The 23,481-nt window shown below is 36.6% G+C and overlaps 1 protein-coding gene across 3 annotated transcripts in view; it reads right to left on the bottom strand.

Moving 5' to 3' along the window:
- The window catches only part of IDE (insulin degrading enzyme), a 108,309-nt gene that overhangs the window by 37,789 nt on the left and 47,039 nt on the right, over positions 1–23,481 (bottom strand). For all 3 annotated transcript variants that reach the window (XM_020964096.2, XM_020964097.2, XM_020964098.2), the window contains exons 5-12: positions 19,935–20,057; positions 14,244–14,356; positions 13,419–13,581; positions 11,741–11,833; positions 11,101–11,192; positions 9,879–9,959; positions 7,257–7,360; positions 1,715–1,817 (exon numbers count right to left, since the gene is read on the bottom strand). In XM_020964096.2, coding sequence (XP_020819755.1) covers positions 1,715–1,817; positions 7,257–7,360; positions 9,879–9,959; positions 11,101–11,192; positions 11,741–11,833; positions 13,419–13,581; positions 14,244–14,356; positions 19,935–20,057 — 872 coding nt within the window. The remainder of the gene's footprint in view (positions 1–1,714; positions 1,818–7,256; positions 7,361–9,878; positions 9,960–11,100; positions 11,193–11,740; positions 11,834–13,418; positions 13,582–14,243; positions 14,357–19,934; positions 20,058–23,481) is intronic.

The raw sequence follows: 23,481 nt of genomic DNA, 5'->3' as shown, positions 1-23,481 counted from the left end.
CTAGTGCACAGAGCACTGGGCCTGCAGCCATAAAATTTAAACCCTACCTCAGACACTTACTAGCTGTGTGGTCGTGGACAAGCCACTTAACCTCTGTCTGCCTCAGTTACCTCATTTATAAAATGAGGATAATAATAGCGCCCACCTCCCAGGAGTGTGGCTGAAGATAACTGAGATACTATTTAGAAGGTGCTTCACAAAGTGCCTGAAACATGATAAACTCTTTGTAAACTTGCTATTATCAAGACCTGGTAAAAAGCCCAGTTCTCAATCTACACACTGCCCTTGGGCTCTCTTATCACACTAACCAAAGCAGATCACAATTGCTAAGCAACTTAATAGACTATCTTTGGGAGTAGCTGTGGCTGAAAATTCATCCTATAGTAACTGACTATCCCTTACCTCCTAACAGTATTGAATCATAAGGAGGGGATAACACCTTGAATCTCCAAGAAGAACAAATAGTGGGGATTGGATAGCACTTCACAAGTAATGATAAAATCACAGGCATTTAAAGAGTTAGTAGGGACTACAGAAACCATCTAGTCCAAGCCTCTCATTTCATAAGATGAGAAAAAAGAGGTCCCCAAAAGGTTGAATGACCTCTAAGACCTCTCCCAAGTCACACAGCTGAAGAGTGGCAGAGCTGGGGCTCTAAACTTTCTATTACACTTTCTACTACCTACTGGTGAGTGCTAAAGAATTTGTTTTAAGAGAGCTACTATTGGTTTTATTGTTACTGTTTTTAAATAGGCTATTCGTACACTGTGACCATCTAAAGTTATTGCAAGGAAAACAAATATCCATAGCAGCTTTACACATGATAGCAAAAATATATATAAATGTCTCATATATCTTGACTGGAGAATAAGTAAACAAATCTTAGACAAACATAATGAAATATTACTGAGCTATGGGAGGAACAGGATAAATATAAATATGGAAGACTGACAGTCACAAAGAGTGAAGAAAATAGAATCAGAACATATATATTAGCTATGCAAAAATAAATAATAACAATAAAATTAGAAAAATACAATAAAGCGAGTAAGCTAAGAGAAACAGAAGTAAAAACGGCATTTTTAAGTTAAAATTTATTTTTAAGTCATGAATAATTTAGAACTTAGGATTTTTATGTAGAACCCCATTTCATTCCTTTTTATTCTGAATGTTTACATTTGTTGATGGCTACTGTTTAGAGTTAAAACTTTGTAAAAAGGAAAGTTAATTTTAAATTATTCTTAAGTCTACCTTCAGCTCACACATCACCACCAAATGGGAGGAGACAGCACCAGAACATGAGGTTTCAACTTTACCCATATCTTGGATTGATGGAGCTAACAGAATTGTTTCTGTCACATCAAAAATGTGGAGACTGTCAAAGCCCCCTAAAGTATTTCTTATTTCAGATGGCATATGCCAGAAAGGGCAACTACATTGAGAAAACCCTAAAAACAATCTCTCTCCCTTTAGCCCTGTACTCTCCTCTTCTTCCCCTTCTCCCCCACTACCCCAAATCTGTCTATCAGGACTGGCAGAAGCCACGTGGCTTTCATTCTATCTTTGTGCCTCCCTTTTAGTTAACAGGAGGATGTACAGACCAAAAACGAACCCAGAAACTATGGCTTTTATAAATGTTTCAGATTTTGGAAGAATAAAGAACTTTCTTTTTGCTTTATTTTAAACTTTCTTCACTGATTTTTGTTAAGCTTACCTCAATGACCTCATCTGGTATAGCCTCCTGTTTGTATTGTGTTCCATACCACTCCTCCGTTTGATCTGTTTGTCCTTCAAAAGACTTGGAAACTATTGCAACCCTAAGAACAAAAATGGACAGAAAACAGTAACCTCGTAAACCAACATATTCACAACAAACTATTAACTGATCAAGACACAAAAAAAATCCTCCTAGAACATAAGAAGATCCCAGCAGGATCTGAGAGCAGAAATGCTTTCAGACTCCAGCTCAAGTTGCAGTGGCTTGCAGGGTACATGCTGTGCTTCTTTTCTTATGTAAAGTAATCATCAATTACATCTCCTGTAAGTAGAGTGTACCTGCTCTCAGAGAAAGTACTAGGGTACGAATAACATTTTTTTGCTTTATTTAGAGAAGATGAAAAATTCCTAAGCTAGAATTAGGGAAATCACAATCTAAATTAGCAAGCATTTTTTTGAGTACTGACTTTGCACCAAGCACCATTCTAGATGCTAGGTACTCAAGAATCAGAGACAAAAATGAAACAGGAAAAAAGCCAGGAACAAAGATTCTGAAGAGAAAAAAGGGAATCTAAACCAATGTCAGGAAGCTAATGAGTAGGAGAAAATAACAGAATAGAAAGAAGAAGTCTTGCAGGGCAGAAATAAGGTTCTACTTGAAAGGGAACTTTAGCTACTCTGAAAAAGCAGCAACATCATCTCACGTTCCATTTGGCCACCAAAGACAGCTCATAGGCACTAACAGATGAAAAAAGTCCTGTGACAGCATCCAGAAAGAAAACATGCACAGTAACGACATTCCCTGCTGAAGAATGCAGAGGCAGTTGTGGAGAGACATGATAAATCAAAAGGCACGCTATCTCCCCTGACATATGCTAAAGAGAACCCGCCAAGACCCCAAACACCCGCTAATTATTACCTGCTTCCACTGAATCACTCATCAATAAGTTATACAGCCAGAAGAAATTTGGAAAGCATCTCAAGAGACTCTGAAGTCCTGGTAGAAAAATGGCTTTGAGGCACAGCTAGGATTTCCAATTAATCCTCTTTGGTGGTCATGTCATGGGAAGAGGAAGGAAGGTTTTTTAAAAAGCCAAAGAGAAGTGTTCGGTTGCCCTGCCTCAGGTGCCTAGGACACTAAAAGGATGACAGTGGAGCCGAATGCACCTTAAGAAGGCTGAGAAAAATGAATTTAGCAGATAAATCATACACACGATTTTTTAAAAAGGCTTAAAACTGGAGTCTGAAAGGGAAGGAGAAAAGAACACAGGTAAAACTACAAAAATCAGGCAATAAGTGAAGGCAACATGCATTAAAGTAGAAAGAAGCATAGTGAAGTAAGCAAACTTGTGTGAATTCTTAGGTGAAAATAAGAGAAAGGATGGTCAAGAGGAATACTTATGGCCCCAGATGTGTACAGAACAATTCAGAGAGTACAGGGGGGAAAAATGAACCTGAAATTTTAACACAAGGTAAACTTGCTTTTACAGATATTACTGAAGTTTTGTATGACAGATATCCATAAACCTACGAGTACAAACACAATGGAAGAGCTTTTTGGGTTAGGACAGAAAGAAGTTGCTAAATATTTTCCTAATACAGATTACAAACTGACACAGAGCAAAGCAAGCTAAGTAAGGGAAGAGAGAGTAGACTTCAAATACCCAGACATTTACTAAGACACTAATTTTTTTTTAAAAAGTAGATTAATTAATAAATCCTTGTCCTCCCTTGCTAAGAATTTCATTTCTCAGAAGATAGAAAAAACATTCTAGAGCTTACAGCAATGATGAGTGGAAAACAGTAGACATGTAGCCTAGACTTTAGGAAAGCAGATTTTGAAACATTCATAGAAAAGAAAGACTGAAAAATTCTTCTCTCAGGCCTTTTCCTAAATTCCACACAAAAACGGTATCTTGTGTATGACAATATAGTATTGGACATATGCTAGTTAAAGAAAGCTGTAACAGCCATGGTTACATTCCTTTTTATTCATGCTTTTTTGAGAAAATGAGGAAACATATAAACTCTAGTCTCCCTAATTGCGTTTAGAGGCTGGTCATATTTTGATTGATTATACAGTCTCTAAATTTCATCCTATAAGCAAACACCAGAAAAAAAAAAGTAATAAAGCTTATCAACATCACTCAGCATCCAACATGGTGCTCTGTATAAAACAAATGTTTAACAGTTAAAACAATACATGGAAAGTTCTAAAAACAAATACATAAATCCTAATAATTCAAATAAAGAAGAATAGGAGCATCTAAAAAAACCAGTATTACTAAACAGGGAATTCACTAATTCACTCAAAAAACATCAAATGCTTATTATGTTCAAAGCATACAGCTTAAGTTCAGATTTTAAAAGGACATGCATGAAAGATGGAAAGATGAACATATAGATAAAGACAACAACCAAAATTAACATAAACCTAAAGGCTAAAGCCCCTAAAAAAATGCTAAAAATAACAAAATGGGCTTTTAAATGAGTTATATTAATAGCAAAGAAGGCAAGAAAAAGACAAGAAACCTGCCTAGAGAAGATGCAGAAATGATAACAAATGACATAGAAAAGGAAAAAATATTCATATTCTATTTTGCTTCCATCTTCTCCAGCAAGAATAGTATTCAAACAGAAAAGGGTAGAATGAAACTAGAGGAATTCCAGCCTGTGAGGGGATCTCACCCTAACTCTAGCTTCTGTGCCTCCCCCTCCTCACTGAGGACAGAAGCCAGGTAGCTGGGTCACTGAGCTCATTTTCATGAGGCTGCTGGGGAGGCTCCTAGGAAGCTGAGAGGTATCAAATGGAGGACATTAGACCTACAACACACACAAAGGTAAGAGGTCCCCTTCTGCTGCTTTCTCTCTGTTACTTTTAACCTCGATACTGGCATATGAGAGACAGCACAGCAGAGTGGAGAGTGAACTGGTTTCGGTTTGGAAGCCTTGGACTGAATTGCCACGTCTGACACCTGCTGTCTAGTTGACCCTGAGGGCAAGTTACTTAACAGTGTCCCAGGGGACTCTAGGACAAGCACGTATCAGGCCGCACAGGTAGAAGGAGGTTCTTCCCTAGGTGTTCCCCCTACTAATGAAAGCACAGATCTGGTCCCTCCAAAAAGAGCATCTCTACCAGACCAAACACCAAGATAAGAGAAATCCTCCATAAGAAGACCAGCCAAATGTTCTAAGCTTAACAAAGTAAAATTCAATATCTGGCAAAAGGAACTATCTGGTTTATAACCAGAAGTGACTATCTTTAATATCTACTGAATTTCATGTTCCAATGGATAAACCAGACAAGAAAGTCTACTCAAGTTTCTTGACATCATGATTATTTTTTGCACTCCACTGGATAAAAATATATGACTACTATATTCCTATAGTGAGACTCGTTTTTTTTCTATACTAGCTGCATTTAGTTTTAAGTTTTAAAGGTAAGTACATTTCTACCTCTGCAGAAATGAACACAATTACCAAAAGCTAAGTGCAGAATTTCATTTCTCAATGTAATTTAAACCCAAGATTTAATCCATCATTCAAAGCAAATTCTAACCCTATAATCCTTGTGTATGGGGTACCAGGTGATCTTTGGTACCTTGGAATTACAGAAGCACGCTGGACGCACTTTTACAAGACTTCAGTAGCCTGGAGATCACATTCTGTGGCACAAGGACGGATGTATTTAGCACAGCCACAGATTTAACTGAGAACAGCACTCAATAAAGCTTCCAGGTCAAACTGGGAAACTCATCATGACAGCTGACATGTTAGTGTAGGACAATGGAGGAGATCCAGATGATCGTTCTAATTCTCACTGTATAACATGAGAAATCAGTTCTTTAGGCCTCAGTTTCCTCATGTGTAAAAATAAAAAGGATAGAGTGAATGACCTCTCAGGTCCTCTCCAGCTCCAACAACACTCCAGTGGTAGGAAGTTCTCCATTAAATTCTTGAATTCAGATCACAGCAGAGGCCCAAGGAACAAGTTTAAAAAAAGAAAAAGCTTCAAGAAAACTGAACTCACTGTTGCAAAGCCTAAGTGTAATAAAAGTCTTAACCAAAAGAAGCCAAGCCCTGCTGTTTGAGAAGTTAGATGACCTTGTTACAAGTGTGCATGAAGCCAATGCACAAAGTACACATATTCTAAAGGCAGGCCTTTCTGCTGAAAGCAAAGAAGAAAAGCAACTCTTACGTATCACAAACTGCTACAGTTCTCTTCAATTCAGTTGAACAAATGTTCAGTAAAGACATATCAAATCAGGACACTCCCCAAGGCATTAGGAATACAAGATTTAAAGTTGTCACAGTCCTTGCTCTAAATGAGCTTACAAGGAAAAATACAAAATATACAGGTAATGTAATACAAGATGAGAATATGATGAAGACAGGGAAAGTGCTCTCAGAAAATCTGAGAAGGGGCAGCTAGGTAGCACAGTGGATAGAGCACCGGCCCTGAAGTCAGGAGGACCTGCGTCCAAATCCTGCCTCAGACACTTGACACTTACTAGCTGCGTTACCCTGGGTGAGTCACTTAACCCCAATTGCCTCACCAAAAAAAAAAAAATCTGAGAAAGGCAACACTTTCAGCTGCAGTGGGGAAGATAAGGAAGCAGGTAGGCATCACGCAAGAGGGAGTGACTAAGTTGATTTCCTTGAAGGAAAAGGGGGATGAGGGAAGCCATAACACAACAATAATTCATGGTATTAATGATGAATAGCCTTGGGAAAATCACTTCTCTCTGGGCCTGACTTTCCTCAGCCGTAAAATAAAAAGTGACTGGTCTGGATAATCTCTTGGGTACCCATCTTTTCCAAATCCTATGATTCTATGGTCCTTCGGACTCCAAGTCCACTGTTATACCATATTATTATGCTCTACAATCTCTTTTTTAAGAAGACTGGGTTATATATAACAAAGTTTAGCAAGATTCACACTAAAATAGTATTTTTTAAATGGGGCACAGAAAGGGTTAAAGCTTTGGTTAGTTACTTCTAAAACATTCATGTGGAATCCTAGATTTCCCACAATGACAGATACCAGAGGCACCACTGTTTTATTTATTTGTTTGTTTGTTCGTTTATTTTTTTATTTTACTTTTTGGTGAAGCAATCAGGCTTAAGTGACTTGCCAAGGGTCACACAGCTAGTAAGTATCTGAGGCTGGATTTGAACTCAGGTCCTCCTGACTCCAAGGCCAGAGCTCTATCCACTGCGCCACGTAGCTGCCCCACTACTGTATTTTTTAAATGCCAACAGGCCAACTCTTTTTGAGCATGATCCTTAAAATACCAATGAGAATAAAGTGATAATGATAGCTAAATTACAGTGGTAATACAATACTGTATCAATTTTTTTTGCCAATTTATTCCCAAATTTTATTAATAAAATATTTATTGAATATCTGATACAAACTGAATTATATAAATAAGGCATTAGTGATGAACAAACATGTTTTCTCCCTTATAAAATTATTTTGATTTTCATTGGTCTTTTAAAATGTAATTTATAATAATGTCATCCTCAAAATGACTTACCGGACATTTTCTGGCCTCAGTTTGTCAAGAACCATCTCTATTAAATCAGGGCGAAATTCTTCTAACAAATATTCTGCTGCAAGCACTTCTTCTAGGGGATAATACTTTTAAAAAGAAAACACAGTCTTAAGATACTAAATAGCCATTTTTATTTCACTAAATTCATTATCTTTCCCTCTAAACACTTCCCTATCACTGTCGAAGGCTCTATCATCTTTATCACCTCAGCTGGGAACCTTGGTAGGTGTCCTCAACTCCTCACTCTCTCTCACCCCCAAGCCCCCTACATATTTAATCTGTTGCCAAGTACTGCTGCAACATCTACCTTTGCAACATCTCTCTGATACCCTCCCTTCTCTGCTCTGACACTGCCACCACTCTGGTGCAGGCCTAACGAATCACGCCATGCCTGGGCAATACTTCACATGCCTTCCGTTAGGTCTTTTCCCATCGAGTACATCCTATGCTCAGCTGTCAAACTGCTCTTCCAAAGCACAGCTCTGATCATGTCATTACCCTAATCAAACTCCAAGGGCTCCTGTTACCTCCAGGGTCAAATACACAATGCTCTGTTGTTTTCAAAGTCCTTCATACTCTGGCCCCTTCCTATCTTCCCAGGCTCCTTACACCTCACTCCTCTCCTCCTAGTGCCCCCTCCACAAATTCTATGACCCAGTGACTCTGGCCTCCTCGATTTTTTCACCTCCTGACTCCTCTGCCTTTCTATTGATTCTCCCCCATGCCTGGAATGCTCCTTCTCCTTGTCTCTACCTCCTGACTTCCCTAAAGTCTCAGCTAAAAACTCAGTTTAAGCAAGAAGTTTTTCTGAACACACTTAATTTTATAGTCTTCCCCCTAAGGTTATCTCCAATTTATCCTACATGTAGCTTGTCTGTACATGGTTACTTGCATGTTGTCTTTCCCCCGTTAGATTGTGAGCTCCTTGAGGACAGAAAATACGTTTGCTTAGGACAATACCTGAGACATTAGAGACCCTTAATAAATGCTTGTTGAATTGGTTTGACTTTCTCCATTAACTTTTTATCCCACAACAGAAAAGTTTCTCACATATACTAGTTTTCTCCTTCTTCCCATGGTTTGGGATAGTTTTGTATTTTAGAGAATTTTTGTGAGTTAATCTTACAAATTAGTCTGTTTTAAAGCAACATTTCATTTGTTTGAATATAAATGACTAGACACAGCCTACTCTAGAAAGAAGAGTTTGATGGTAAAAGGCTGGCACCTACAGGGCAGTTTTTAAATGACAAGCTCAACAAGAGATATGCTCCCCTCTGCTGGGTAAAAAAATTGCTGTGCCAGTAAACCTAATACTGTTAATACTGCTGCGAATCACCTCCTTAAAGCAGGGTAAAGGTAAGAATGGCTAAGAACTGAACTAAATGAGCACCTAGATGAAATCTATACATGTATACAAGGTCATGATCACAAACTGTATTTCAACATTCGGACAAAATTTGGAGACACAAGACCTAGGTTCAAAATCTAGCTCTGAAAACTGGACAAGTAATTTATGATCTCTGGGCCTCATTTCCCTCATCTATAAAATGAGGGGATTGGACTAGATGAACTATAGGTCCATAATCTTAAGGGAGTACTTAATCTGAACCATTTTCCAAGATCAACAATAACAAAAATAATTATCCAAATTTCTGCCCCACCCCAATCTAGCTGACTCCAAAACACTAAAAGTTTCCTTCAAATCAATCACCATGCTTTATTCTCCCCTCAGAGAGGCCTGATAGAAAAGGCTTTGCTATATAATCTAGGAAGACTAGAGGTCTTATAAATTGTAACCACTCTGAAAAAGTTCCTATTCTTTTTGGTAGACTGGAACATGTGTCTTCTTGAGACTAGGGACCTGCCTGGGATAAGCAGCTGAATATTTCATTGGTAGCTCTAGAATACAAGAATACACAGTTCCCAGCATAATGACCTGGGCTACCTCCGGTAACAACGTAACACACCTTTCTCACCTCTGGTCACATAATGCTAGCAACATGGGAATCAAGCCACACACACATTTCAGGATTTTTAAAACAAAAATAAGGGGTTTTAGTCTCAACTGTTCCAGACTATTTGTTTTTGGAACAGGAATTGGTACAGAGTCTTTGATTTCATTGGCATGTGGAACTTTCAGATACAGAAACTCCCTCTACCACATAGGTCTTTCTCTGTAATTTCATAGTCTCAGATGCCCAGAACAAGGAAACGACCTGACCAGTTTCATGCAGCTATTATGTATCAAGAGGCAAAATTTGAACCCAAGCCTTACTGGCTCCAAGGCCAGTTCTCTTATCCATTAGGCTACACTGCCTTTGATATTTCTTTCAAATTACATATTAAGTTTTTATACAGAAAATAAAAGTCAGCAAATAAATCAATTTTTTCTGAGCAGAATACAGAGAATCAAAATATGGAAAGCTAAAAATTTATTGAACACCAAAGTTTTGTACTAAACAGTCACTCAAAAGCTTTGTATTACAACCTCATAAATCTTTCCCATAAATTCCTTCAAATATACTATCAGAAATAAACGAAATCATCGAAATTAATATACTAACTCCAAAATATCTTACATGCAATTTTTTAAAAATTACTTACATGCAGTATTCCTGCAATTTTAGATGTATAACCTCTAGGTCTCTCTTTATCTTTAAACCTAAAAGCAACAGCATTCAAATCCTAAAACAGAAAATTAATCCAATTAGGCACAGCAAAACAACTCTGATAAATATTACACTACAGTATTTGGTTCTCATGTACGTACAACTTTTATCCCATTTTAAATTTTACAAATTTTCTAAGTAGCATCCTTTTTCATATAAAGTAATTTTATGTGTATTTGTTTGAGGAAATCTAGTCCAGAGACATAAAGTCAGATGAGAAAATAACCTTTTAAACGTCTGAAAGAACTCTGCTCACCTCACAGAATACAGAACTAAAAGCAAAACTAGGCAAAAATTGAATGAAAATTGATCTTTATTATACAAAAAAGTGGTAAGAAAATAGAATATCATGCAGAATGTACCAGGTGCACAGAATCTGATCTTGATGGGCCAAGAAAAGTACCATAAAAAAAAAGAGCCTTTCCAATACAATTGTTAAAAGAAATGAGCTAATGTCTAAGCTGACTCCAGTGATCAAGATTTTGCATAGGTAAAGAAGATGTCTCTTACATTAAAAATAAATAGATTTTATTAATTTAAGTCAAAGAATCTTAAAAGGTAACACTCCAAAATGCAGTCACATTTTTTAAAGAATGAACATCATTTCCTTCATACAATAAATAATACAACAACAGCCAGGCTATTTATTTCCAAGCATTACTACTTAAAATTATTCTTAAGGGCAGGGCACATTTCAGTAACAAAATTTTGAGATAAAAAGGAAAGCTACCCCCTTTGGCTATCTGAAACATTTTTACTGTTTTTCAATATAAGGTCCTGAAAGTTCACCAGTAACTTACTAAGTATTTATCAAGCAGACAAAGAGAATAATTATATTTACCCAATGGTACTGGGCCTTATAGCCAGGGCACAGCAGCATAGGGATTGAGAGACCAGCTTAGTAAAAGCTAGGTTTCTTCTGAGATGGGGGGTTTTGGTTCCTTTTTTCCCCTTAGGAAGTATAGGCTAACTGGGCCTCAGGCAACTAACAAGGCTCAGAGGACACTATAGCTCATCTACCACTATTCAAAATGGAAGAAAAAAAAATTTCAAATTTGAGCTGGGTCACTGATGAGTTTCAATCTAAATTAATTCACATGTATTGATTGTAAAATATAGATAAGCTCCTTTAAAAAAATTTGGTGAAACAAATGTACCTTGCACTCTTGGAAAACCCATTCTTGAGGTCCTTCTGTACGTAACTTCTGAATGTATTGAAACATGTGCAAAATTATATCTTCAACATGTACTGGAAAAAAGGGGCACACTTAAAAATCGTTCAGTCCTTGTATCCTTCAAATCCGTGAGCCCACTCCTAAGGTAAAGTAAGGCAAGTAGAATATGGTCCCTCTTAGAAATGAAGTCCTCACCTCCCAGCGATTGGTGGCATGGCCCAAGCACTCCTGTGAGATGGTATTCTGGGCTCGTGGAATCAATAAAGTTTCAAAGGAGATGCTACAGGAGCAGCAGCCCCAGGAATACCAGCATAAGGAGACGAGAAGCAAAAGGGAAAGGAGTTAAGAACATGGGCTAGAAACCAGCCCCACTTCAGACTGGAAAGATAGGATGGTAAACATTTTCCAAGAATTGTCATAGTTTTCATTTACAAGTTTAAAAAAAAACACCTTGACATGAGGGCCAAGTTACAAGGGGAAATCAGAAATGTGAACTTGTAAAGTACATAAATTTGAGAGCTTATAGATTTGCAATATAAATTATATTCAAGGAATAAGAATATAAAAGAAATAAACCATGTAAGATAAATTTTCATGAAAAAGCAAATGGTGTAATACTTACAAAGTCCTTCCTCAGTCAAGTCCACATTAATGATGAAAAACATAAAACCTCTGGCTCCTTCCTTTTGACCTCCTACAAGAGTGTTTACCCAACCTGCAATGCACAAAGGAAATCAATGTGATCTTTTCTCCTGCTCCTTTCAATGCAGATAAATTCCATTACTGTTGATATTACTATAAGTCTCACACACACACACACACACACACACACACAAAATATGCATGCATGCATACATACATACACATACTTTTTCTCTCGTATAAATTTTGTCCAGGAGTCTTACCCTATACTCAAAACATCCCTTTTCTCTTCACCTGCCTCACAATCAAAACTTAATTCGGCCAGCTTTCAGGGTGGCAAGAAAACAAAATAGGGTTAAATTTTCCAAATCTAGATTATTCACATCTTCTGCTTTCTCTCTGTTCCTATACTGGTATTGTAAAATGGTAACCAATAAAGCAACATAAATAAGAATACTAACTAGAATCAGTTCAATCAAATCCAAGGAATACACATACACAAACTCGACAAATTTATGTTCGGTGATACAACTCAGGCCATGCCATTTTTGGATAATTCTATTCATCCCTTACTCCATACACATAAAAAATGACCTTGCATCTTACTACCTTCACTGAAATAATATCGAATTGTGTAAGTTTCACCTTTTACTTTCCATCTTCCTTTCACTTCAAGGTATGAGAAAATATTAAAACCTGAATCCCTACGCTTAGCTACTAACTCCAATCAAGACAATAAAAAGAAAACAAACATCCAAAATTACCCTCCTCTATGAGTGAGGTAGAAAGCAAGGCAGACTGGTAAAATACTGGTAGAGCTGCCAATCAGTACAATCATTTTGAAAAGTAATTTGAAATTACTACATGCAAATAGAGTAACTAAGATGTCTATGATCTTAGAGAGATTTCACTAACAGGCTTATAAACCCAAGGGAGCCATTAATAAGAAAGTCACCCTATAAATCAATATATTTGTAGCAACGCTTTTTGGGATGGCAAAGAATCTGAAGCAAGGTGGAAGACCAATCTATTGTGGAATGGTATACAAACTGTGGTACACGAACATACAGGAACATACGAGGCTTGTAAGAAATGACAAACATGATGAATACAGAGAAGCATGGAAAGATGTGAACTGATGCAGAATGAAGTAAGCAGAGTCAGGAAAACAATATACACAATGACAACAACAGGAATGGAAACAACCACAACACAATCAAAAAATGAATGTTGCAAAATTATAAAGAATAAGCATGGCTTGAAAGAACAGACACAAGATACTCCATCCCTTTGAAGAAGTGGGAAGTCAAGCATGGCATACACAATGTTTTCAAGCTTCTGTGATTAGTTTTGTCAATTTTTTCTTTTGTCTTTAAAAATATCATTTGTTAATAATATGAAGTGACTCTTTTGAGAAAAGATGGGTAAGGAATACTGGGGGAAATTTTGATGATGCTTAAAAAAAAGCATCAAAAAAACCACCCCCAACTTTTTTTAAAATATACTCCACCAACCCCAAAGATTACATTTCAAATTTAATCAAGTATCAAAGGAATCTTCCCAGCAATCTTGGAAAAGAAATGACTGGCAAAGTTAAGAACTGTGATGTTCCACATGTTGGGAAATTAATATCCAAAGTTGATTACCAAAAGACTTACCCTTTGATTTGAGTTCTGATAAGAGACTTCCAGGGCCTTCATGTCCAATGAGATGGCCAAGATAATGACCTGGGTTTGATTTATAATATTTCTGAAGATCAGGTATTGGAAATGTAACATATAGATTTCTAATGTCCTTAATGGGTACAACCTTGTAAAGTTGCTGAAAATAAACAAAGACATTAGACTGGCTAAAACTCACTGAACCTAATATTCATCAACAGCAAGACTATTTGTAAGACTCTAAAACTTTGGGAAAAACAAAATATTAGATACAAATTTCAAATTCCTATCAACAATAAATTGAATAAAATTAATGAGAAATTATGTTTGTAGAATTTCTTTACAATTCAACTTGCTTCATTAATCAAAAGCAGCACTGGACAAAGAGGTCTGGAGACCTGTAATCTCAGTCCCACCCCTTACACAAGGTATGTGTCACCTTAGGTAAGTCACTTAACATTTTTGGATCTTAGTTTACTCTTTTGTAAAATTGGGGATAATAATGTTTTTACCATCTATTTCCTCAGGACTATTGTGCATATCAAATGAGATTATGTAAATAAAAATATTTTATCACTGCAAAAAGTTAAAAAGTAAGTTATTCTTATTAGAAAATTCAAATTCTGGCACTGGAGAATAATTACCATAATTTACTGAACTCTCTTCATGCTGCACTCACTACAACTATTTTTACTGTAGCACAGTATCAAATATACCCAAATTCTGCTTTATAAGTAATAGTACAAAAAAAGGTATCTTTCTTCTACTCTTCTCTAGCCAAGTTCCTATAATCTCATGTCTAAGAGAAAAATATTTACTTACCCTAAGATGCTCTTCTTGGAAAGGGTGCTCTGGAAATTCTGGTAATGGGACATTTTTGTTCTCTACTTCTGCAAATAGCTTCACAACTAGTTCAGTCAGCTCATCTAGCGACTCTGCAGAAAACAAGCCATTAGAATCATGATTTAAATTAGTGATTATCAGGAACACCTGGTATTTTAGCCAATAAAATCATGTAACACAAATCTCAGACCTAACAAGAAATTATAAAGCAAAAGCACCTATGACTGTACTGAAACAAAGAGTTCAGTCCTCAAAGTAACAGTAGGCTCTAAAAACGTTTTTAGCGCAACAAACATATAAAGTGAGGAATACATAACCAAAGAGTAACTCAAGAGTACAGCTTGAACAAATAAGTTTGATATCAACTGTTGAATGACTGAGGTCTTTTCCCTAGATCATCCACAATTAGAGGGCACAAACATGTGAAACAAACACTTGAAGAGCTTGTGTAATTATTACATTTGTTAATACCTATATTTTGACAGCACCCACAATCCTTCAACGTGAGCTTAGTACCTCATTAGCAAAAATAAGTTACTAGACAGCACTCTTCCTCCTCGAGCCTACAACACTGGCGTTCTCACAGCTGCTGCCATTCAGGGATTCTTCTTTGGCAGGCTAGTAGTATTCCAACATCTCTATTTGCCATTCAAAGGATTTTTTACTCTTTGTGTTATTTTCATGATAAATTACAAAGATGATTTGAAGGTTTTTCATGCACTCAACCCAGCACCAAAACTACTAATTATGGTTCTAAAGAATTGTCAGACCTATATGGAGTTGCTTGCCTTTTCAATGAGGGTGGGTGGGGAGGAAGAGAGAAAATCTTAAGCCTAAAGTTTTTAAAACTTATGTTTAAAAAAAATGTTTTCACATGCTACTGGGAAATAAGAAATACAGGAAATGGGGTACAGAAGTCTATCCTGCCCTACAGGAAACAGAAGGGGAAGGGGAAGAGATAGAAGAGAGGACAGACTAGGGAAGGGAATTCAGAATGCATGCCATCTTGGGTGGGTAGGGGTGAGATGGGGCGAAAATTTGGAACTCAAAAACTTGTGGAAGTGAATGTTGAAGACTAAAAATAAATAAATTTACATTTAAAAAAAAAAGAATTGTCAGGTATGCTAAAGCCTAAAATGAACCAAATCTTTAAAATGGCAGAGTCAACAACAACAAAGAAGGCTGTTTGCAATAAGAATGAGACAGACTACTTGGGAAAGAGGACACAGGGGAATAAAAAGACTCAAGTCCTACTATTGTTTCTGTCTTCTTTACCAAGAATAGTTTACAAACTGGAATGGGTAATACAAACACGGTAAAGAGGGAATTGAAGCCCAAGATAGATTAGCAACCAGTATAAAAGCATTTAACTGTCTTAGGAGATTTAATTTTCCAGAGGCAAATATTCTGCATTTCTGGATACTACAGGGAAAAAATGTAAATGTGACCTCTCAAAATTACTTTTACAAATCACAAAGCACAGAAGAGGCACTACCAAACAAGAAAAGGATAAAAATGGATTTTTAAAATTAAGGTAATATCTAAAAGGGTTGAAAAGATGAATTTCAAAAATTAGTAACTTTGATACCAATTACTATAGAAATTTTAGTCCTTGACAAAGCCCAGTAAAATCTACTAAGAATAAATCAACTCAAACTAGCCTCACTTAATTTTTTCAGCAAGACACATGATAAAAACACAGTTAAATTTTACAGGTGGGATCTGAAAACCATTTCTGGCAATCTTTATAGACAAAGCAGAGAAACGTGGGCCAGATCGAAATTTACATGCTCTGTGACAGGCCAAGCATGGAGGACCTTAGTGGCTTTAAAGACTGGTATAAGAGCTGAAACTTTCCAACAAACAGCTCTGGCAAGCAGGCAAGTCTACAGTTCAAGGTCATAACTTCTTGCCCTGACAGCTAAAAACAAGAGATGACAGAATCAAAACCCAAAATTATTTCAAAAGGCCTAAACAATGAACCAAAATTAACAAGATGAAATTTGACAGGGATGGATCTAAGGTCCTGTGTTTAGATATGTTTTTTTTAAAATCACTGTACAAAGTATGATAAAAAAAAAGCTAGCAATTAAAACCCAAGGGTTTATTTAAACTGAGTTTATTTAACAAGAGTTTTATACATGAGCCAGAAATATGAGAAAGTTCTTAAAACAGCTAGTTAATAAGCCTTTATTAAGTGCCACCTATGGCCAGGCATTTATACTAACCTTGGAGACACAAACAAAAGCAAAAAAATAGTCTGTGCTCTGAGAAGCTCACAGTCCAGGGGAGAAGACAACATAAAACAACTATGTACAAACAAGATATAGACAGGAAAAATGAGAAAAAATCAATAGTGAGAAGGCACTAGCATCAAGGGGAATCCGAAAAGACTTCCCATAAAAGATAGGATTTTAGATGAGACTTGAAAGAAAGCAAGGAAGACAGGTGGAGAAGATGAGCAGGGAGAGAATTCCAGGCACAAGGAGCAGACAGTGAAAATCTCCAAAGTCTGGAGATGAAGTATCTCATTTGAGGAAAAGCCAGGAGGTCAGTGCCACTGGATCACAGAGTGTGGAGGGAAGGGGTAGGAGAGGAAGGGATGAAAAGACTGGAAAGGCAGGACGGTGGCAAGTTACAGAGGGCTTTGAATGTTAAATGAGGATTTTATATGTGATCCTAGAAGTGAAAAAGAGCCACCAGAGGTTAGTGAATAGTGGGGTAACATGGTCAGATCTGTGCCTTTTTAATATTAATTTGACAGCTGAGTTGGGGATAGACTGGAGGAGGGAGATCTGAGTCAGGGAGACCAACCAAGCAAGCCACTGCAATAGTCCAAGCTGAAGGTGATAAGGGCCTGCAGTGTGAGAAGAAAGGCACATATATAAGAGATGTTATGAAGGATTTGGCAACAAACTTGATATGGGGAATGAAAGAGAGTGAGGAGTTGAGGATGATGTCTAGGCTGTGAGCCGAAGTGGGTGAGGGGACAGTAGTGCCCTGAACAAAAACAGGAAGTTCACAAGGATGGAGGAAAAGATAACGAGTTCCATTCTGGACATGAGAGTCTAGAAGTTAGAAGAGAGAAACTCTCTGCAATAATCTGGACTGGTACTTAGTCTGTAATTTTTAGCCTTGGAAAGTTGCCTAGGGCACTGAGAAGTTCAGTCCTCAGTCACACAACTAAGTGTATGCCAGAGAGAAGATCTGAATCCATCCACGTCTTCCTGACTCCAAGGCTGTCCCTCTCTATTCACTACATCATCTCTGGCTCCTCCCATCTCCACGAGCCTACGTTAATCTAAGCACAGTGTTTCTAGGAGATAATAGTTCTTCTTATGGGATCAAATTACATTTAGAATGTTCCATTCAGTTCCAGGTGATGCAAATAGAGAAGGACAATGACAAACTTGAATATGTCAAGAGACAGGAAGACCATGCTACAAGAGGAATGGTTAAGTGAAGATCATTAGCCCAGAGAAGAGGTCATGGTCTTCACACTCAGAAATCAAGTGCTGCATGAATGAGAGCCAGCCTGGTAAGGCTTCAGCAGCTCCAGTGATGATTAGACCACACACAGTAGCAGATCCCTAGGATCCTGAAAGAGGCAGTAAAGTAGTAGTCGTGTGGTCTTGGACAGCCTTCTGAGTAAACTTGAAGACCATGAGTCTGGGAAGACTTAGGGTTTGGTGCCATGCCTACATGAGGGGGGAAAAAATCATAATAGGAAAATGCAGCAACATGGAGGGAAACAGTGCTGAGATTTTCTAAAATGACAGGAATGAAAAATATCTGCTTCTTCATATTCCTCATATGAAAAAAACATCTTAGCCAAAGACTAATTAGCAATTACTTGACAGAGTCTTACAGTACCACAAAATTTTTTTCACATTAAAAAAAAAATCTCATAAACAAGGTCACGATCACTTTGATTGTAATTTGAAGAAAATATACTCCCAAAATGAGCTTATTAATGAACCATATCAACATCTGCCACATACTACTACCAGTGAGGATTTGGTTTAGATAAAAAAAATTTCCCCTGGTGCCAGAGGAATGTTTTACATTTCCATGACATTCCTAGAGATTGTTAGCACAGTGTATAACACACAATGAAATATACTTCAAAATGTGCCTTTAGAACACATAAAACCAACAATGTACCTTTTTTTAATTTGACTTACAGTTACATCTAGAAAGGTAATTTATAAAATCACAGATTATTACAGATGAGAGAGGGATCTTGGAGATCTTCCAATTGAAACTTTTCATTTTAAAAATAAGAAAACAGGGCTAACTAATGGGTAGGCTAGAGTTGGAGCCCTGGCCTTTTGGTTTTAACACCAGTGTTCTTTCTATATAACATGACACCCATTACACCTCTACTGCTTTTTAAAAAAACTTGTACATAAAGTAAACAAAGTTTTTAATGAACACAAGTTTATCCTTGAAATAAAGGCCCATCATCATTTGTAACAATTTTCTTTCAGTGATGCTATATGGCATGATTCCAGGTAAGGCCTGGAATACCACAAGTCTCTCAAAGAGTTAAAGTTGACTGTTACTCAAAAGGAAGCTGAAAGGTGCAGGTGGGAAAGAGTAGGCTACAACACAGAACCAATGAAGAACTGTGCCGAAGCAGCACAAAAGATGTCATCAGAGAGCTGGATAACCAAAAAGACAAGTAAGTCTCAATAGTGAGTGGAAAGGGAGACCCTGGAGGTCTCAGTGCTGTGGAGATTCAAATAAAGGAGCAACTGACACTGGGCTGACTCCTGACTCAAAGCATAGTCAGAGAGTCATGATAGTTAAGCCCTTTAAAACACAGTTTATTGAACCAATTTCCTTCCTCTTTTCCCCTGAAAGTAACAATATTAAATACATAACACCTTATGTTTACATAACATTTTGTAATTATAAAGCGTTTAGATGCATCATTTCATTTGATCCTCATTATAATCCTAGAAGGTAGGTTAATTAAAAAAAAAAAGATCCTCCATTTTGTACAGAAGGAAAGGTTGAGAATTATTCAGATACTTGCCCAAGGTAACCCAAGCAGGAAGTGGCAGAGCCAAGACATTAAGTACAGTACTTACTCCACGTTGCTTTTAACAAAAAAGCTTTGGGTACCAGAAAGAAAAAAAATAACATTAAAAAACTCCCCATGATAGTGGGTGGTACAATGAATATCTCTGTGCACACCATAGACAGTGGGGGAGAAGAGTTTTCCTCTTCCTTCCTAAACATGTCACGGCAATGTTAATAGCCCCAATAGAGGAATGAGCAAAAGATGTGTTCAGATGGAATCTCCTTCCTTATATCCTATGAGTGGTATACATAAGCCAGGGTCAGCTGTCATGTTCATTGAGGTCTATATCACATATATGAAAACCACAGCCTGGCTAGCCAAAAGTAGTTATTTTCATTGTGGGAGAACTAAAACATCTGTGTTTGCTTTAGGCATATGTTACTTCTCTCAAATTAAGCTTGGACATATATAACTACAAATAAACAGGGTTCCAAATGCCACATGTTTCATCTTGAATACCCTCCACTTGTTATAAACAATATTTACGTTTTAAAAGAAACAGATCACTTTGAGATATATTTTAAAAATCCATAATGTTACTTATATTATCTTGTTCTGCGCTAAGTTTCTGGAATGCTTACCTCGTCCCAGCACACAAATAGCCATTAAGTTGGATGAGTAATAAGTAGAATGGAATTTCAGTAATTCTTGTCTTACATCAATACCTTCTTGCGTTGGTCTTGTTTCCAAGGTATATTTGTTACCTGAAAGAAAAATATTGGTTTAAAAATGTTTTAAATAATAAAAGACAAATTCATATTGATTCCTAAAACTAAATATTACTAGCTTTCTCTGACTGCCCTAAAGCCCTCTAAACTCTATTACAGGCTTGCAATTATCATCACTAACAACACAAAGCTTTCTATATCTGGATAGACTCAGGCCAAGTATAATCTAAATATAAACACCATAGGCAGACCTCAAAGCTAATTTGCACAGACAGCAATACAAAGGTCAAAACAGGAAGAGAACTAAATACGTAAAATATTATTAATGATTATGGGATGCCCTTATCTATATGTAGGCTATTTTTCCTAATAACTCACCATGCCTAATAACATAACATCATTAATATACTTTTTTTTTTAAAGGCAATTAGGGTTACGTGACTTGCCCAGGGTCACACAGCTAATAAGTGCATCATTAATATTCTAAAGATTCTTCTGGTTTCAAATACTATAAAAATTTAAAGATAAAATGACATACTCTCAAAAATTAAAAGCATTTGTATATAATAATTTAAAAAAGAACACAAAAGGCCATAACAGAAAGGGAACCAAATAAATACAAAATGCATAAAATAGGGGCAGTGATGTGGCACAGTGGATACAGTTCTGGTCTTGGAGTCAGGAGGACCTGAGTTCAAATCCAGTCTCAGACACATAACACTTAATAGTTGTGTGACTCTGGGCAAGTCACTTAACCCCAACTGACTCACCAGGAAAAAAAATAATAATAAAAAAATAATTTTTTTAAAACATGCATAAAATATCTGGCGATCAACCTCCCAAAGCATACAATAGATTTGTACATATTCAACTACAAAATGCTCCTTGAAGAAATAAATAACAACTTAAACAGCTAGAATAATATTCAGAGCTTTTGACAGGAGATATATTCCTAGCCAAACAAGACATAGAGGCAATTACCAAAGAAAAAAAATGGATAATTTTGATTACTTGAAACTTAAAGGTTCTAAGCAGACAATATTAATGTATCTTGGATAAGAAGGAAGTGGTAGAATGGGGGGGAAATCTTTGTATCAAATTTCTCTGATAAGGATTTGGTATCGAAGATATATAAATAAAAAACACACATATACATAATACCTCTAAAAGTCATTCCCCAATAGATAAATGGTCAAAGGAGATGTATAAACAATTCTGAAAAGAACTTCCAAGTATTCACAAATACTTGAAAAAATCAAAAATACCAAAATAGCCCTGAGGTTTTCACCACCTCACACCTTACAAATCAGCAAAAATAACCAAAAAATTACAATAGTCAATGTTGAAAGATATGCACACTGATACATTGTTGGTGGAGCTGTGAAACAGTACAACTATTTCCTAAAGCAATTAGGAATTATACAAATAAAGTGATTTAAATATCCATGTCCCTTTGACTCAGATATTCCACTGTTAAGTGGAATCTCTCAATCAACAAGGTCATGAATAAAAAGGAATGCTCTATACACACTTAATTTATAGCAGCACTTTTTGTGATAACAAAGAACTGGAAACAAAGTGGATGCCCATTGATGCATAATGGGTAAACAAACTGTGGTATATGAGTAAATGAAATATTAATGTGCTGTAAGAAACAATGAATACCAATAAGATAAGATGCATATGATGAATATAGAAAAATATGCAAAGATTCACATGAATTGATACAGAGGGAAGTAATCTGAACCAGGAAAACAATATACACAATGACTACAAAAATATAAATGGAAAGAATCACCACCATAAAACAATCAAAAATGAATGTCCCCAAATTACAAAAAACAAGGATGGCCATAAGGCAGCAATAAACCAAGAAAGTTTGGGAATCTCTGTCATATGTGATGGCTTTCTGGCAGGAGAAAGGGTACAGGGAGAAATTTAGGTAATATGAAAACAAAAGACAGCAACAAAGATTTATTTTTAAAGATCTCCCAGATGATATATCAGAAATAACACTGTTCCATCAAAATCCAATAATAAACATCAGGTAAAGCATAAGTTTGACAATGGTAAGTAGAGGATATCTCACAACCAAGCTGATTAAATTTACTCCATTATTTGTTATTTAATCTCACCTGGGCCCTCACTAGAGCAAGTCAAACCTCTTAGTTTTCCCTAATTAACTCTCTATTTTATTCTACATAATGAGACTATAATACTATAAAGAATGAAATAAATTGTAATTTAAAAGACAGGAAAAGATTTGTTATTGAAGTGGGAGATATCCCTGGGAATAGTCAGACCATCAACTTATCAGAGTTAAAATCAAAATTGGAAAAAAAAATCAACAATAACAGAAAAACATATAGTACATAATTATAACAATTTAACCCTGAACTATTTATAAACAAAAATGAAACTTATTTCATGCTCTCAATGTTCAGTCTATCAATTCTTTTCTCAAATGAGATACTGACAATATAGAAATGTGAATTTTCTTTGTAATCTACAGGTCTGGCCTTTATTATTCCTTCTTTCTAAAGCCAGGAATGGGGAACCTGTGGACCCGAGGCCACATATGGCCTGCTAGGTTCCTTGGGTGCAGTCTTTTGACTGAGTCCAGATTTTACAGAGCAAATCCTTTTATTAAGGGGACTTGTTCTGTGGAGTATGGATTCAGTCAAATGGCCACCAGAATTTCTCTATCACTTCATCCTCAGCAATGTATATTGCTATGTGTTTTAATTATTTTCATAGTCTTCTTGTAAATATTTATCATTAGTATTGTAATACATGATAACCAAATATCCCACTAAGTACTGATTCTCGTTGCCTGTGGGCATGTGAAAAAGCCCACTCTGCTGACTCTTCTTTGCCTGTGAGCTATCCCTCCGTTAGCTGCAACTTCTTCCTTTCTTCTAGTTTCATTTAAAGCAAGAATGTAAAGACTGATATGATTTAGTTCCTTTGCCTCCTTTCCCCACCTCTCTGCCACCATCACTAGATAAACAGGACTGAAGGCCATTTTTTACTTTTCATTCTGTCATGTTCACCAGTGAACATGGACAAAAAAAAATCATCAGTAAGTCATTGGTACTTCTCTGAAGTTAACTAAACTGGTAATTGGAATAGACCCAGTTTGTTAACCAGGGACATACTTGATACGCCTTTCCAACAGAGAAGAACCATGGTTTATGCTCTGTTGGCACAGCCTTTGAGGATCTTGCCTTACCGCCATGCCACCAGAAGGCAACGTGGTATAGCAGACAGGCAGGAGAAGAAACAAAAGAGCACAAGGTCATGAAAACCTGAAAGAATGGACACTAATGTCAAATGCTACAGAAGGACCAAGAAGGATGAGGACTGAGAAAAGACCATTAGATCTGGAATTAAGAGATCATTGTAACTCTGGGGAACAGTTTTAGTTTTGGTAAGACGAGAAGTCAAACTGTAGAAAGCT

The sequence above is a fragment of the Phascolarctos cinereus genome, unplaced genomic scaffold (assembly GCF_003287225.1).
Source record: "Phascolarctos cinereus isolate Bilbo 61053 unplaced genomic scaffold, phaCin_HiC Scaffold_3;HRSCAF=262, whole genome shotgun sequence".
Lineage (NCBI taxonomy): Eukaryota > Metazoa > Chordata > Mammalia > Diprotodontia > Phascolarctidae > Phascolarctos > Phascolarctos cinereus.
This window is presented reverse-complemented; position numbering and strand designations above follow the sequence as displayed.